Here is a 15,945-nt window from a genome sequence, read left to right as displayed (position 1 = left end):
ACTCTAAGTGGTGGGACAGAGATTCTCCGTTTTGTGGCATATCGACATTTACTGCAGGGTCCATTAACGAACAACAATAATGATTATGTTGGAACATGAGCGAAGCTCGTTCTCGATCACAAGACGAGATCCATTTTATGCTTAGAAGGGTGTGCAGGGCTCGGTAGCAACTCAGATTGCGATAGGTTACGCTTGTGGGTCCAGCTGGTGCCGGTGGTAATGCACGTGAAGACTGCATAACATATTAGATGATGAACTGGCAGCCACCCCGCAAAATACTCCAAGCGAACGCGGGGAGGACCCGTTGGTTCTTTCTGGCCAATGCAGGGCAGGCAAGGCGGCGTGGGCGGCAAATATGATGGGAAATGAGCGTGTGATGAGTATTGGCAGACTTGCATGATGAAAGACAGCCAATCAAGCAATACGTTAGCCAGTAGCATACCCCTTTACTTTATCCATCTCATCGCCATCCCCGCACAGCAGGCTACGGCCTGGAAGTGGTGATGTCGAAATACAAGCGGCACAATCAACACCCAGTACCCAGGAACGCGCACACTGGACAGCGAGAACCTAACCTATATCACATCTTATTATTATGCTCATCGCTCACCATAGGAGGTACGCAAACAATATTGCGATCGACTATGATCACCCCTTCTCCCAATCTCTCGGTAAGCGATACGACGACATGTAGTCGCAGTCAGTACAATGCCTTTTGCCCGTTTTAGCTCATTCTGACGCACCCACACATACTCAAAGTCCGGAGTACATGCACGTGTAGACACACAGGTACACGTAACGAGCGTCCAAGCCACATGAATCGGAATCTCACATTTACCATGTCAGTACCATATACCAAGAGCGACCTCGGGAGAGACGAGACCCTAGAGTAAACCCAATCATACCCTGAAATGCCCTGCATGTACATTACAACAGGCGTCGGTCAAACAAGTCGTCGCAAAGCCGCCGGCTACAGTAACCAAGCAGACGTGCAGTAGAGCCCTTTCGCTGTTTTTTCCAGCTAAAACCCCGGATCAACAGATGTCGTATCGTACATGGATTAGTTGGACATCGGCGGTCAGACCCTTTCTATGCTAGTAGGGCAGGTGCGTACCGGTATTCTGTGCCTAGAGGATGGGTATTGTTCGGAACGGCGGGGTAATAAGCTCTGCTCCAAGACCTTGGAGCTGCAGGGTTATTGTCGGAGGGGTCATTGAGCCCCGAGGGATGGAGCTGAAATGTGACTGCATGTGTCGTAATGTATGACGGGATGTATTGCGTTACGATCGTGTGGCGCAGTGGTCGAACATAAGCTTCTCTCGTGAAGAAGATGTCTGAAAGCATACGCATGAGCATGAACAGGCACAGCCATAAACGATGATTACTGTCATTGCTCTAATCTTTGCCAGTATAGTCTATCTCTCCTAATCTAAACACCATCACGAGTCGGGCAAGTGCGCGAGATGCCACTCAGTCTAAGTCATGGTGACGAGTTCCTCGGCGGATACGGGGTGGATGGCCTGTGAAGAGAAACGCATGTTAGCATCCATGTCATCAAACGCCTAATGCCAAATGCTGTTGCTTCCCCAAACAAACGTGGCTGCTGCAGCAGTCGATAACCGAAGCACTGCCGCATATGCATCCACGGACGCACGGCACAACGGGATAGGAAGGCTGGGAGGGTACTTACCACACAGTTGTCGAAGTCCTTCTTAGTGGCACCCATCTTGATCGCCACTCCGAATCCTTGCAGGATCTCACTGCTTCCTTGGCCTAGGATGTGCAGGCCGACGACCTTTTCGTTCTCACCCGCGCAGATGATCTTGTATGCAGTGGGCTGCTTCTCTTCCGGGTCCATCATGGCGAAGTACATGGCTTTGAACTCAGTCTTGTAGATCTTGATCTTGTCGCCGTATTTCTCGCGGGCCTCGGGCTCAGTTAGACCGATAGATCCGATCTCTGGATGGGCGAAAACAACGGAGGGGATGTTTTCATATACAAGGCGAGCTGTGGGTTGGTTGTTGAATAGACGGTCTGAGAGTCGTCGTCCTGCAGCGATGGCAACCGGAGTAAGTTCGAAGCCTCGATCACAGACATCACCGATAGCGTAAATGTTGGGGATAGATGTGTTTTGGTACTCGTCGGTCACGATGTGGTTCTTGTCGTTGAGCTTGATGCCAAAGTCCTTGATCTTGAGATCCTCGATTTCGGGGTCGCGGCCAGTCGCAAACAGCACCTCCTCAACCTCGACGGTTGACTCATTCTTTGTCTCGGTGTTCTGATAGGTCACACGCTTCATGCCGTTGCCGATATCCTCTACTTTGGTAATTTGGGTACCCTTGTATAGGTTGATACCTTGACGTTCGTACTCCTGGGTTACAGTGTCTTGGATCATGGGGTCGAATGTTCGGAGGAGCTTGTCGCCACGGATGAAGAAGTGTGTTTTCGAGCCGAGCGCATGAAGCATGCCAGTCATCTCAACACCAATGTATCCTGCGCCGCTGGTCGCGATGCTCTTGGGCTGCTTCTCGAGGTCGAAGAATCCATCGCTGCTAATGCAGAGTTCCTTTCCAGGGATATCGGGTAGCTTCGGCCTTCCACCGGTCGCGATGAGGATGTGCTTTGCTTTGATGCGCTGAGAGCCACCGTCATGGAGCGCAACCTCAACCTCGTCCTTGGCGACGAACTTGGCCCGACCTCTGAGGTGTTCAATCGCATCCTTGTTCAGGTTGTTCTCGTAGATGCCGTTCAGTCGCTTGACGTAATCGTCCCGCTTCTTCTTGAAGTAGGGCCAGTCAAAGTCGGGGACCCCGCCAACCTTGAAGCCATACGCCTTCGCATCTTTGAAGGTCTCGGCAATGGCGGCCGCGTTCCAGGTAACTTTCTTCGGCACGCACCCGACATTTACACATGTGCCGCCGTATCTTGACGATTCGATTGCGATGACTTTTGCGCCGTGTTTGGCAGCTCGTCGGCCGGAGGCGATGCCTCCACTACCAATCCCAATCACCAGGTAATCGCATTCCTTGGTTTGCGACGACATATTGATGCCCGATGTAGAGAAATGAGACGAGAGGTTTGACAGACGTGCGGATGCCACTGCGGTTTGTGATGGGCGGAAGTGCGGTCGGAGTAGAGAGGCTCGTCCTGCAGATGGAGGGGTAATGGTACGAAGACTCGTCGATAGAGCTCGCAGTCTAAAGGTTGCTGTTCTTTGCATTAAGTATGCAGCGCGACAACGGCGGATACTTATAGAATACGTCAGAGCACCTAGGCTCCGAATCTACTACTAGAGTCAAAGACTGGATGGGACGATCTTGGTAATCCAACTGTGCAGGTGCAGTATGCAGTAAGGCTGCTTGCTGTACAAGCCAGACGTTTCCAAATAGAAGCAATGGAAGGTCGAACAGGGGCCTGCAATTGTCACGCAATGCCTTCTGGATGACCGACGTATGCCGCTTGGTAATATCTGAAATAAGATTTTGCGGTTAGTGAAGCAGCCAGCGATGACGCGACCTCGGTTTGCGGACCTGTCGGAGGTGCTCTCGCGCTAACCGCTTGTGATAGCTACTTGGTCGATTACCTCACGGCTTCTAGACCTCGCCCGGGCGCCCACCTGCGACACACGACTCTATCACGCAAGCAACTGTATGTCAGTCCAGTGAATTGGGTCTTGACGGATGCTGGTTGGGAAACATGCCAGCACATGACAGCAGTGCAAAATTTCCCGGATCCTGAATCCCCAAGCAGACTCGGCAATCACCAAAGAACATCACACCATCCCCACCACCGACCTTGAGACTGCCAACTTTAGCCACCTTCATTATGGGTGGCAGACTTTCCATGCCCAAGGCTGCCGATGGCATGAGCGAAACCTCCAAGCCAACTTCGGCAAATGCAGCAGCGCGCCTTACGAGGGGCCGAGGTATCATCAACGGCCGTGTACGAAACGTGTTTCCGAGCTTGTCAGTGTTGACATCAGCTAATGTCTCCCAGACCATCATGGCACCCCTTGCAGCCCTCACGATGGCTGGCATTCTCTTCGTATACGCCCGAACCTCGATACGAGCTGCCAAACTGAATGCCAAAAGACACCGAGAAGCAGATGGCGGGCAGATTAGCTGGCACAAGGAGAGCATGAGGCGTCACGGTCAGATAGAGAGGTTAGATGATGATAGAGGAACGTTTAGCGAAGCGCTTATGGGAGACATGCGCAAGAAGAAACAGCAGAAGGTCGACGAGAAGCAAAAGGCGCCAGTTGAAAGGTCCGACAACGATGCCGAGTTGAGGAAGATTATGGGGAAGAAGGACTGATATTTGAAAAGTCTGGCAAGACGACATATGTGCTGGCAGTGTCATAGCAGTTCGCGGTGTGAAGCAAGGCACGCACAAAAATTACTTAGCAGGAAATGAAATCATCACGCGAGATTTCCAAGTCTATGAAGACGGTCGCTTCCTCGGGGCCAAGGCTAGTATGTAGGATTGGGCTGGAAGACTGTTAACCACCACAAAGAAGATGCCTGTTTGGTCCGCGGCCGGTAGCCTCGCGTCACACGCTCTCTGTGCCAGCTTGAACTCTCAGTCTGTTTGATCTCGGACAGTGAAGGCCATGACAAAACAACATGTCGTCGTTGACATGATGCATGACGAGACAGGCCTGGGCCAAGTGCCCCGTAGCTGCCATATAGATGGGCTGTGATTTGCCGACGCGACAGACATGGATGATGTTAAGCTTCACATGTGAGCAAACCCCGCATGCAGCTGTGGTAGCTTCCCCAGGTGCGCCATAGCACGAGCTGTGGGCGAGTGGTGGGATGCACGATTCGACAGCAAAGTCATGTGCTGGTGTGTGAAGACGCTGATCGACTGCCGCGTGCTGGGTGAGAAGGGACATGGAGGCACGTAGAGTCAAATTCAAGTGCAGCTCGTTGCGTCGATCGTTCCCTCCCCCTCCCCCCTGCAGCCAATGGCTTCATCCTTCCGTGGCCGTTAGACTGTTTCGGAGGCGCGAGTTGCACAAAGCGTGAGCTTAACCCCACCATTCCACCACGACTCTCCGCATCCATACACATTCGCCAACGCCAGCCATTGTCGCCCGACCTTGCGCTCCTCGCCAAACCTCCGGACTCGACGTCAATCGCGCACACTTGTTGCATCCGTCGAGCCCGACATCGCCACGGCCTTCATGGAGCTTGCCCGGCTGCTGGCCCGATCGCGATTGCCGTAGGAAGACTGCAGCGTCTTCCACAGCTAGCGATAGCCAGTATGCCTAAGCAGCAGGAGGGGAGGCCAAATGTACAACAGGACATTCCAAACAGGCCCAGAGATCTGACCGACGTCTCAAGAGCCGTCCTGCGCAGCGAGCAGGCAAAGCGATGGACCAAGAAGTACCGCACCGAGGTCGCTGCAAGCTCCAGCAGTCTGCTATCTACATTTGCCGCCGTACGTGGGCCTGTGTCCAGTCCTACCATGTCCATGTCGCCATTGCTGATAGCTTCCAGTACCCTCTGGACTCGGTCAAGACCCGATTACAAGCGTACGCCAGACGCCCAATATTGCCTACACCACGGCTGACATTGCATAGCTACAAGTTCAACTCTTTTGCCGACTGCGTTCGCCACACCTACAAGACCGAGGGCTTTCACGGCTTCTACCGCGGTACGCCTCGCCCTCCACAACCGCGCATCCATCACATGCTAATGTACGCGTCATAGGTGTCTGGTCTCCTCTCGCAAGCATAACCCTCGTCCGCACCGTGTCATTCTCCATCTATCAACGATCCAAGTACGCGCTCGATAACTGGATTTACCAGACCACCGGAACTTCGCCGCTTGTGGTTGCGAATACCCGGGATGCGTGGCCTACGTTTTCGACCATTGCTTGCTTTGGCTTGGCAGGCGTTAATGCTGGCGCCGCCATCACAGTCATTGCATGTAGGAGATATCTGTGGCTTTTCACACGGGTCGATGGCTAATCTTCCCCAGGCCCTTTCGAACTGACGAAACTGAGCGCCCAAATTTCCGTACTGATGGCTGAACGCAGCGACGGCGGCGGCAAGAACGAAGCGGTACGCAAGAGCTACCAGAATTTGGGGACCTGGAAGACGGCGCAAAATCTGGTCAAACATCGGGGTTGGACAGGACTATACTCTGGATTCCACTTGCATTTACGTAAGTGAGCCGCAACCATTGAGAAACCACAAAAGTGCTGATGAAATATAGTCCGAGATTCCATCGGCACCGGCATCTACTTTGTAACATACGAAAGTGTTAAACAAGTCTTGGCGAACGCGCGCGGCACTTCACCAACACATCCATTGGCTGTAGTTGTAGCTGGCGGACTCTGTGGACTCGTGAGCTGGGCATGCGTACGGTCTTGAATTCTACCGTTCATTCTCGATGTACTAACAAGCCTGATAGATCTTTCCAATAGATACAGCGAAGAGTATCTACCAGCGAAACTGTCTCGTGGGAGGCAAGGACAAGGCAACGCGCCCGAAGATCCATTTCTTTAGTCGTCGGATGTATCGGGGTGAGGATATCTTTTCATAATCTCAGGGACTTAACACTAACTTGACTTAGGTCTCGGTGTTTCCATGTCTCGCTCCTGCATAGTCAACGCGATTTTCTTTACTGCATTCGAATTCACCAAGAAGCGCATCAACGGCATGTCTTACGACGAGGAGCTTCTTCGCGCGAACGACTTGTGAGCGAGTCGACATTCACACATTTCATATTTCTGTATCTGCATAGGGGCATCGAGTAGGCGTATATTTTGCTTTGTATCGAAGCGGATACGTGAACTATCCTGGATCTGAGTACATCACCGATGAGCATAGCATTGAACATGGCACACATATTCTGCGCCTTACCTTGATATCGGTCTCTATCATCCCCACCGACCTAGTGTACATGTCTTGATCCCCCTGCTCATGATAACACTGACACAGTGATGCTGTTTTCCTTCTTCTTCATTAGCACAGCCATGGTAGTACCGCAGTTTTTCTTCAGTACGCGGTCCCCACAGACGAGAGCTTTGATCCATGCATTTTGAGCCTCTCTGTATATGGAAGAGTTCATTGTCAGGCAGCCACCTCATGCTGCACCTTTTTTTGGGTATCATTTGCAAGTGCATCTAGTCAACAAGGATGGTGACTATGGAGCTATGAGCTACGGGCCTCCAGGAGTCATTCTCGCACCCGGAGATGCTTATAGACATGGATTTTATCATTTTTCAAAGTGACAAAACTCTCCTCTGCCTCTTTCTATAGGTCACTTGATGCTTTCGTGGAATGATAGGATGCTCGGCGAGCAACGAACAATGTACATTGAGCCTCGTCTTCGTCTGATCTTCGTCAACTGCGACAAGTACGGTTACCTAGGTAGCTTCTTCTCCTGTTGGATATGCCGCATACAGGCTAGCCTGGGGCTTTTGTCTCATAGAACGCTTGGGCAAGAGCATGGCTTACAGTGTAGGTGGGTACTCAAGCAGAAAGATAGATAGAGCAGTTCTATCTGCAGATAGCATTCATTGCAGCTTTCATCTTCGTGGGTACCTATGTGTATCATGTCGTGCACCACGACAACGCATGATCTTCTCTGCTCCACAAAGGACGTGGGAGCTGACAGAATAATTGTCCCACTGTCTATCTGATCTGACCTCTTCCCTCACGTGTAGCTCGAGAAGGAACAATTGTCAGCTTCCGACCATTACCAGTAACCCCATATTGCTCGTTCCCGTACCATTAACGACCGCCATCTCACCTGGTTGTGGGTGTTGTTAATATTACCAACTAAAAACCTCTCAAGACGTACACTGAAGTAGAGCTATAAACACATACCAAAGACAGCGCAACCTTCACTGTTGTCCTGTTCTCAGTACAGGCAACGGCGATGATACATGGCAACATCGGAGTCCAGGATGGGCATATATGAAACCCAAGCGGCAGCCATGTGTGCACGCGAGTGCAGTGCTAGGCCTTGCACCATGGTGCACTGAGGACGGTAAGCAAAACTATCAATGGCATTCCTAGGCCTACATATTGGAATTGAGAAACGTAAGTGAGTCATCTGATATAGAGTAGTATCGACGCATCACATGCACAATGTTTCTGGTCCGAGGCCATGTACTGATGGATCAACACTCTCGAAATGTTGTCGCAGCCGAAATTATTCTGTTCCGCGACATCACATCATGTGTCCATTCTTTGCACTTTTCGAAGTATTCATTGACCTGCCGACCTAACATATCTCATGACGCCGTCTTTGTTCTTCCGGGAGGGCCCGTATGCAAGTCGTGTCACCGAATAGTTGTGACTGTCCCACCCCAGCAATGGGAATATGCCCGCTGATGAATCCGTTTTGCAACCCCGAGAAAGGCAAATGTCGAAGAAAGGAAGGGAAACGAGACGTTTAGTCGAAGAGACCGAAGCCCATGTCCTCGTCTGACTCCTCCTTCTCTGTTGTGTGTTAGTCTCCGTTGCATGTCGGACGACAAGTATGTGGTAGACGTACCCTCCTCCTTCTTCTCCTCGGCAGCTGGTGCGGCCTCGGCAGCACCGCCAGCAGCAGGGGCAGCGCCTCCGGCAGCTGGGGCAGCACCGCCGCCTGAGCCGACGTTCAGTAGCAGGTCCTTGACATCCTTGCCCTCGAGAGCCTATTCACACATCAATTTCTCGTGTTCGGAGTTCCAGCGTATTCGTGTATGCGCACCTTGGCGAACAGGGTCGTCCAGATGGGCTCGACCTCCTCGATCTTTGCGGCCTTGATGAGAGACTGGAGCTTGTCGGCCTGTTCAGATTAGCCATCATGTCCGCGACTGCGAATTGCACCTCGGGAGTCGTACAGTGATGTCGACACCGTCATCAGCGAGGATGAGAGCGGCGTAAGAGGTGGCGAGCTCGGAGGTAGACATTGCGACGGTTGTGATCGTGATATTGTCGTGAGTCGAGATGTTGAGTGTTTCGGCGGCTGCTGAATTGAATTGATGGTGTGGAAGGCGCTAACCGTGCCTTTCGCTTAGCAACGTCTAGCTTGTTTGGGCGCTAGCGCGGTCTTGCAGTTGCCCCTCGGTGACGTCCGAGCACCTTCCCCGCTATCAGCTGCATCTTGGCTTCCCGACCGGCCACTTCGAGGTTTCGCATAACCGCAGAGTTGCAGCTTTCACCACTGTTTGGATTAGCCTCAACCCCACCAAAATATCTCCCCATTCGTCGCCGATCCGCGTCTGCAGCATACGATGACCGACTCCCCACTCCCACGGATCCCGCTGGATCCGAAAGAGCAGCCCATCCTCGACAAGCTGCAGTCTATACGGACGGAGCTTGAGCTATTGAAGCGTGATCGGTCAACTTACGTCAAGAGCCAAGATGTCTTGAAACTGTACGACCAAGTCATCGAGCAGGTCATGATTCTCAATGAGATACGGGAAACCAAACGTCTGGAGCAGAACAAAGGCATGTCACGTTGCCACCTGCCCGATGGAGGTTGCTGTTACTGACATGGTCGCATAGTTGATTACATGCTCGACGACTGCTTTCAGCTCATCTCACTTGCCTATCTGACCGTCGGGAAGAACCACGAGCCACCGGCAGTGTTAGTGTGCACTCATGTCATGTGTTTCTACGGCCTAGCTGACATTGTTACTAAGATACTCATACATCTCAACCATCAAGGTATCTATGCATGTCAGAGTCCTGCACGTGCATTCCTGACATCAAGCAGCGCCTATTGGATCATCTCAAAGAAGCGACCTTCTACTCGCAAAAGGACCTGGAAGCGCTCGACAAGAACCTACAAGATTGCCGACGCTATGTTGAGAGGGGTCGAGAAGAATACAGCCCTCACCTACTAACCCTTCTTGACGCCCGTATCAAGGTTTGCGAAGAGACACTAGCAGAACTGAAGCTCAACTTGTCCGAGCTCACACCCGAGCTGACACCAAAGTGGGAGAAGCTGGTCTCAATACTAAGATCACTTTGCGGCTGCAACGCAAGATCCAAGGTTGGTAACGTCATGGCAATTTCTACATGCATGCTGACTAAGAACCTAGTTCCCACATGATGAAGTTGAGGAGTATTCAGAGGAGCTCAACAAGCTTGACGAGGAATTAAAAGAGTGTGGCATTCGTGCATATGAGACAGAAGGGACTACAGAGGAGAAGCTAGCCGAAATGGTTGACAAGATGCAACTCACCAACGAACACCCTGAGCCAGCGCCAGACGCCAAGACACTCATCGGCACACTGTTGCGGCGCAATCTGCTATGGGTCACGTTGATCAAGCAAAAGTTGGTGCCATTCATGCCCTCTACAAACCCAGCTAACGCACGGATAGGCAAGGACGTATTGCGCCCGCTTTCAAGGAGACCTACGACAAACTTCTCTCAATACGAAACAAGCTCGAAAAGCTCACCCTGACACAGGCATGGTCTCTCCGTGAGACGGATCTCTGGGACTTTCAGCGACAGCTTGACCGTATAGACGAAGCCCGAGTTGATGGTAACTTTGTCGATGCGTTGGGACGGCCAGCGGAGATCTACGAACAGAGAGTATGTATTCATAGATCTAGGCGTGAAGACATACTGACATGTTACAGACATTGCTGTACCTTCTCCGGAAGAGCTATGCTCTCATCTACCAACTACTCTTGACGTCTGAGCCTGTATCCGAGGCTCTACTGCCGATTTACAACCAGCTGACTACACTGCGAAAATGCTTGCTTGAAGTCAAGAAGTTGGGAGGTGTATCCTCACCAAGGGAGCTATATCCCTACAGCATGAAGGCTCGTGCACCACGTCATCGATATTCTGTCATGCCTACTGACTCAGCTATAGTTAAATTCCATCGACAACATGCGGGTAGACGGCAAGTTCATGGTGGGTGATGAGATACCCGATGGCCAAGGTCGAGTAACGCAACTTCTGGAGGAGTGTTTCGAGCTCGCATATGACCTGAGGAACGACGCCGAAGACAACAACAGCTCGGCTGAGGCCACACCATCGACAGAAAAGCCCGAGCCCCTCGGTACATGATCTGTCCTCGTCTTTCCAACGGCACTATACATGTTGGCGTACATGATCAGCCTCGCACTAAGCACCCGTATCTCCAAATCTTCTGTCTTTTTCCGGTAGGCGTCTTGCACTGCGGTAAACAAGACTGCAAACTCTGTACTGTCTGTACTTTCAACGATTACTTAATATGGCTCAATCATTCGAAGCTGTTCAATTTCGTCTTCCGGTGGCGTTGGAGGAGTAGCATCTGCGTCTGTGAACGTCAGATGGCTTCCGTATGATATGCCTGCATTGGTCAGTGTATTCGTTTATCAATTTCAACTCTTTCGCCTACAAAGCTCTTCGCCTGCGGGAATGTCTCTCAGTGCTCGGTATGTAATCATTCCGCGTTGAGCATCTCGCATCCATCCCACATTTTGTTCTTGGGTAGAGTGGTTGAACATGCTTCCCAGTCCGAATATGACGGCCTGGGCGACTTTGCTATTGCCATCTTTGTCTATGATTGGCCAATTACTGGGATGAGTCAGGTTCTCTATACTTGCAATATCTCCAATCCCATTCCCCGTATATGCATTGGTCAGTCGCATCAATGTTGTCAGGACGCGACTAGTGCAACGGTCCACAGTCGCGAATAGAAAGGCTGGGAAACCCGAGTGTATGTATGTCTGTGGGAAAAGACACAGCTTGCAACGGGAGACGACATACTAGGTGTAATGATAAAGCGATGTGTTTTCTATGTGCTTTTTGTTTTCTTCTATTCCTAAAATCAATACCGGGCATATGTCTATGACTGTCTGCGCTGGTATATCCTTGGTAGCGAACACACCACGACCTGTATACAGTGTGAGTTATTTACAACCGACGGGACGTCTAAGAGAACGGACCTTTGGGCGTATTAACCTTGATAACCAAATACGGATATCGTTGAAGTGGTATGTCGTCTGGTGTTTCTGTGACACCCATGATGACTAGAACAATCTTGATACGTCACAAAGCGATGGAAATGGATCCAAGTGTACACAAAAGTAATCGGCTCGACATATTTTGATTCCCACGACATCACTCTCGGTAGTCGAATCACAAAATTTTGCTAACGCACTAATTCCGCGGTCCGAAGGCCTGGGCCGAGGGGCGGTTTGCGCCCCACTCAAGCTTCCGCTCACGCTGGCCGCTTTCGTCACAAGTCCTTGCAACACGACGGCCATCGATATGGCTCAGCAGCGGGCGCAGGGAATGGGAGACTCCCTCAAGACGGCGCACTCGGTCAGCCTGAAAGTTCTGCGGTATGTTACCGAGCGTCTAGCACAGCTCGGACACATGAGTCCATGACGAAACCGATCTTCGCATCATGTTACACGGAGGTTGAACTCGTCTACCTCATCGCATGCTACGACTATCGTTCAAACACACAGCTGGCAAACTGACAATGTGAACAGTTTGTCTCGCCCGTCCCTTGCGGTGCAGCACCCTCTCCCGAACTCTAAAAGTCTAGGCATATCTCCCAAAGCCTCGCTGGCGTATCCCACGCCGAATGACGCAAACGACCAATTCGTCCTGAGTCCTATATTGAATCTTCCTGAGGCATTCGGGAGCGCCTATGTTGGCGAAACCTTTTCCTGTACACTATGCGCGAACAACGAGCTCGATCCAGCGGACAACACAAAAGCGATTAGTGGTGTGCGGATACAAGGCGATATGCAGACGCCCTCGAACCCTACAGGCTCACCTTTGGATCTGTCTGGCTTGCAAGGAGAAACAGAAAACGCTTCCCCGGAACCAGCGGGATCGCTACAACGTATCCTAAGATTTGAACTCAAGGAAGAGGGTAACCATGTCCTTGCCGTCACTGTCACGTACACAGAGACCGCACTAGGAGAAGGAAGAGCAGCATCCGGAAGAGTACGAACTTTCCGCAAATTGTATCAGTTTGTGGCCCAACAATTACTGAGCGTCCGCACAAAGGCCGGGGAGATGGGTCTTAAGAACGGATATTCGCGATACCTCCTGGAAGCGCAATTAGAGAACATGGGGGAAGCTGCAGTTTGTTTAGAGGTACGTCAGCGTATTCAATATATCACGATTCATGTTCTGGTCTATTCATTTATTCCAAACACCGAGTCAGGCCGTGTGGCTTTGGCTTGAGGATTACGGCTCGATCACTAGCTCGATCGCAAAGTCCGATCCGGCAGTGGTGTAGATCCGGCGCTATTTCGCTGCTTGAGATAGCCTACCGCAACAGCCATAGCCCTAATAGGCATCAAACCACCACTGACTCCCAATAGGCAGTCAGCATGAACACAAAACCACCTCTTAGATCGACATCGCTCAACTGGGACGTGCAACCTTCAGGTCCCAGTGCGCCGATACTGAGTCCACAGGACGTAGTGCAGGTGGCTTTTCTTCTTGATCACCAATCTAGCGATGACAAGGAAGAGCTGGCAGGGTCCATTACGGAAGACAACAAGAGAGTGTTGGGCCAACTTGCTATCCAATGGCGAAGTGCGTTGGGCGACAGAGGCTCTCTCAGTACTGGATGGCTTACGGCTCGACGCTGAGGGAGTCCTCTCTAATAAAGTTTGCATGGTCCCATGCATCGTCACTAGAGATTGTATATCTCCGGCCGAAGGTTTTGGCGCCGGTACCTGCAGTTCCAAGCGCTTGGTCTGGCAGTATTGATCCAGCCCTGCACCTGCTGAAGCCACCTGGGCATTTGGAACCTGCTCCGTGCGTCATGTCAACATGAGTCTAGTGGTCCAGCCTACAGGGCCGAACACTGAAAAGCACACTTTGGACTATATTTGTATGCGTACCACAGCATATTCTTCTGCCACCGGCTATATACTTGTCCGACGCAGATGTGTAGGGATCTGCGAGGGTTTTGTTGGTAAATTGTAATATCAATCCTACTCCACAATGATGTTACACAGCACACTGGTATTTCGAGTTAGACAGCCGGAATGCGGAGGAAGAAGATCCCCTGAACGATCGACAGACGAAGCATGGGAAAAAGTAAGGCCAGCGTCGAAGATCAAGCCACCGATTCCTTCAGAACCACGGAAACAATTCTCCTCAGAAAGCAACTTTGGACTTGCAGCGTTGACTTGTAGCCCAATAAACAGTTGAACGGCAAAGCGATCATCTCTGACAAATTCCGATGAGATTGATAGGGAATCGTCAACATGAGAATCTGGTGACGCACGGCACAGAGAGAGAGAGAGCGAGCAGGGTACCCCAGACGCTGTCACTAATCCTGGCACGAGGAGTTGGCGGACACGGGAACTGGACATGACAATCTGACGAACTGCTCGAGGGTCGGGCGATTGCAGAGGTGTCATCTTATCTCGGTCAAATGTGGGCTCTTGATCTGTTTGATCACCACGCCACAAAGTATGCATTCAATTGTGAGATACGAAGGTTGTGAGAGCACTGGCAGACATTTTCGAAGTGGCTGCAGCTGTCAGATTAAACGCGCGCGCACAAACGGCGACGGATGGGGACTTTGTGTCGGAATCGGCTGTCCACAGCGGGATCGACATGTGCATATCCCACAGGTGTCTCTGGCCGGGCGGATGCGCAGCTTGAAGACCGAAATCAAGACAGATGCGGCACCATATCCCGCAGGAGGACATGCACCGTTCTGCATAGTCTGGCAAGCAGAGTTGAAACGGCAACGGTTTAGATGGTGGTCAGAGCATACGATGCCGGGCTGGCGCACCGCAGCTATGCACATGCATGCATGGCGAGGTGGGGGATTGTACGACTGAGAGTTTGCAGTGAGAAGGGCAGTATGGTGTTGACCGCTACAGTGTATGGTGCTGCGGGCGTGTAGAGAGATGTTCGGTCGTTTGCAGGTGGTTGTGGGGCCATTGAATTTCTTTGTTTCGGAGGTTGAAGATGTGCAAGCACTGAACCACAGTGTGGGATGGTATACGGTACACAGCATACACGCCCCCCTATTCCTGGGCTATGGGCGATGCGGTGCACGCGTGCTGTACGCTGAAGGTGAAACGGATGCAAATTGGACGCACACCACCAGTGTTTGTGGCCGAATAACCGTCGTGTTGGTGGGCAGCAGCCATCTGACGACCCCTGAACGCGCAATGCTGTCATGTCCACTTCAGCCCTCTGCCAATCGCGCGCAGTCCCAAAGCGGAAAGGCCCCAGGCGGTGCCTTCCCAATCCATACGGCGCCCCCTGGTCGTGCTTTCCGAGGACAGGGTCTAGCAGGGCGAACATGGGACGACGGCACAGCGACGGCGACGCCTGTGCTGGATGCAGCACGCCCATGTCGCATCCACGGCGCGCGACGGCGAGACTGTGTACTGTACCACGGATGGCGACATTGGAGGCCGAACGCTGGGCGCAGATACACTTTGGTGGGCGCGGGTGCCTTGCATGGCCAGTCTCGCGTCTCCGCCGGCAGCGCTGACATTGGAGCTTGTTGCGCGCGGTGCAGCAGTCGGGTCCAGGCCGAGGGGCAGTCGACGCGGGAGCTGTTGAGCGCTAGACGGTCTGCTGCGAGCGATAAGAGCGCCAGCGGGTGGGAGCCCTGCGACGAGGGTGCATGTGGGTTAGTTTGCTCGAACAGGCCGGAGCCTGTCCTTTTGAATGGCCTGTGGCCGAGCGCAATGTGCACCGAACCCTTCTCCGCCAACCCTCTCCCCATTCACTCTTTTTCGCCCGCAAACAAGCAACAGTCCGCTATACAAGACCGTCTGCGACACCACCTCGCCGCCACTCTGTCCACTCGCAGCTTCCGGTCAAGCTCCCCGCTCGTTTCGCTGCCAGGCCGCCGCCCGTGCAACCGCCTTCGCAGTCACCGTCGCACACGCTCTGCCTTTTGCCGTGCATAAGCCTTGCGCTGCCCCATCACAAACAACCGTTGGAGCTGGCGTCCAATCCCCAATGACCTAGAGACACACGCCGACTCGACGTC

The 15,945-nt window shown here is 52.2% G+C and overlaps 7 protein-coding genes across 7 annotated transcripts; 4 read left to right on the top strand and 3 right to left on the bottom strand.

Moving 5' to 3' along the window:
• Window positions 1–1,475: 1,475 nt before the first annotated feature.
• ACET3X_004043 (uncharacterized protein) lies at window positions 1,476–3,043 on the bottom strand (the record flags this gene model as incomplete). The annotated part of the gene is made up of 2 exons (XM_069450205.1): window positions 1,476–1,520; window positions 1,691–3,043. The coding sequence occupies 2 exons, from the start codon at window positions 3,041–3,043 to the stop codon at window positions 1,476–1,478; spliced, it is 1,398 nt and encodes a 465-aa protein (XP_069308021.1).
• Window positions 3,044–3,825: 782 nt separating this feature from the next.
• Window positions 3,826–4,314, top strand: ACET3X_004042 (uncharacterized protein; the record flags this gene model as incomplete). The annotated part of the gene is made up of 2 exons (XM_069450203.1): window positions 3,826–3,942; window positions 3,997–4,314. The coding sequence occupies 2 exons, from the start codon at window positions 3,826–3,828 to the stop codon at window positions 4,312–4,314; spliced, it is 435 nt and encodes a 144-aa protein (XP_069308020.1).
• Window positions 4,315–5,265: 951 nt separating this feature from the next.
• On the top strand, window positions 5,266–6,709 carry ACET3X_004041 (uncharacterized protein; the record flags this gene model as incomplete). The annotated part of the gene is made up of 8 exons (XM_069450202.1): window positions 5,266–5,442; window positions 5,502–5,536; window positions 5,585–5,658; window positions 5,715–5,933; window positions 5,985–6,170; window positions 6,222–6,367; window positions 6,420–6,531; window positions 6,582–6,709. The coding sequence occupies 8 exons, from the start codon at window positions 5,266–5,268 to the stop codon at window positions 6,707–6,709; spliced, it is 1,077 nt and encodes a 358-aa protein (XP_069308019.1).
• A 1,702-nt stretch (window positions 6,710–8,411) lies between these two features.
• Window positions 8,412–8,913, bottom strand: ACET3X_004040 (ribosomal protein P1; the record flags this gene model as incomplete). Its single annotated transcript, XM_069450201.1, has 4 exons — window positions 8,412–8,458; window positions 8,514–8,655; window positions 8,712–8,789; window positions 8,845–8,913. The coding sequence occupies 4 exons, from the start codon at window positions 8,911–8,913 to the stop codon at window positions 8,412–8,414; spliced, it is 336 nt and encodes a 111-aa protein (XP_069308018.1).
• A 192-nt stretch (window positions 8,914–9,105) lies between these two features.
• On the top strand, window positions 9,106–11,030 carry ACET3X_004039 (uncharacterized protein; the record flags this gene model as incomplete). The annotated part of the gene is made up of 7 exons (XM_069450200.1): window positions 9,106–9,454; window positions 9,512–9,593; window positions 9,649–10,001; window positions 10,051–10,286; window positions 10,334–10,547; window positions 10,595–10,780; window positions 10,833–11,030. The coding sequence occupies exons 3-7, from the start codon at window positions 9,684–9,686 to the stop codon at window positions 11,028–11,030; spliced, it is 1,152 nt and encodes a 383-aa protein (XP_069308017.1). The 5' UTR covers window positions 9,106–9,454; window positions 9,512–9,593; window positions 9,649–9,683.
• A 161-nt stretch (window positions 11,031–11,191) lies between these two features.
• On the bottom strand, window positions 11,192–12,047 carry ACET3X_004038 (uncharacterized protein; the record flags this gene model as incomplete). The annotated part of the gene is made up of 4 exons (XM_069450199.1): window positions 11,894–12,047; window positions 11,715–11,841; window positions 11,344–11,522; window positions 11,192–11,295 (listed from the first exon to the last, which is right to left on the bottom strand). Exons 1-4 carry the CDS (start codon window positions 11,970–11,972, stop codon window positions 11,192–11,194), a joined length of 489 nt encoding a protein of 162 aa, XP_069308016.1. The 5' UTR covers window positions 11,973–12,047.
• A 171-nt stretch (window positions 12,048–12,218) lies between these two features.
• Window positions 12,219–13,564, top strand: ACET3X_004037 (uncharacterized protein; the record flags this gene model as incomplete). Its single annotated transcript, XM_069450198.1, has 3 exons — window positions 12,219–12,292; window positions 12,446–13,061; window positions 13,292–13,564. The coding sequence occupies 3 exons, from the start codon at window positions 12,219–12,221 to the stop codon at window positions 13,562–13,564; spliced, it is 963 nt and encodes a 320-aa protein (XP_069308015.1).
• Between the last annotated feature and the right edge of the window lie 2,381 nt (window positions 13,565–15,945).

This window comes from Alternaria dauci, chromosome 3, assembly GCF_042100115.1.
Source record: "Alternaria dauci strain A2016 chromosome 3, whole genome shotgun sequence".
NCBI lineage: Eukaryota > Fungi > Ascomycota > Dothideomycetes > Pleosporales > Pleosporaceae > Alternaria > Alternaria dauci.
Note: the sequence above shows the minus strand (reverse complement) of the source record. Positions and strands in the feature narration are given on the sequence as shown.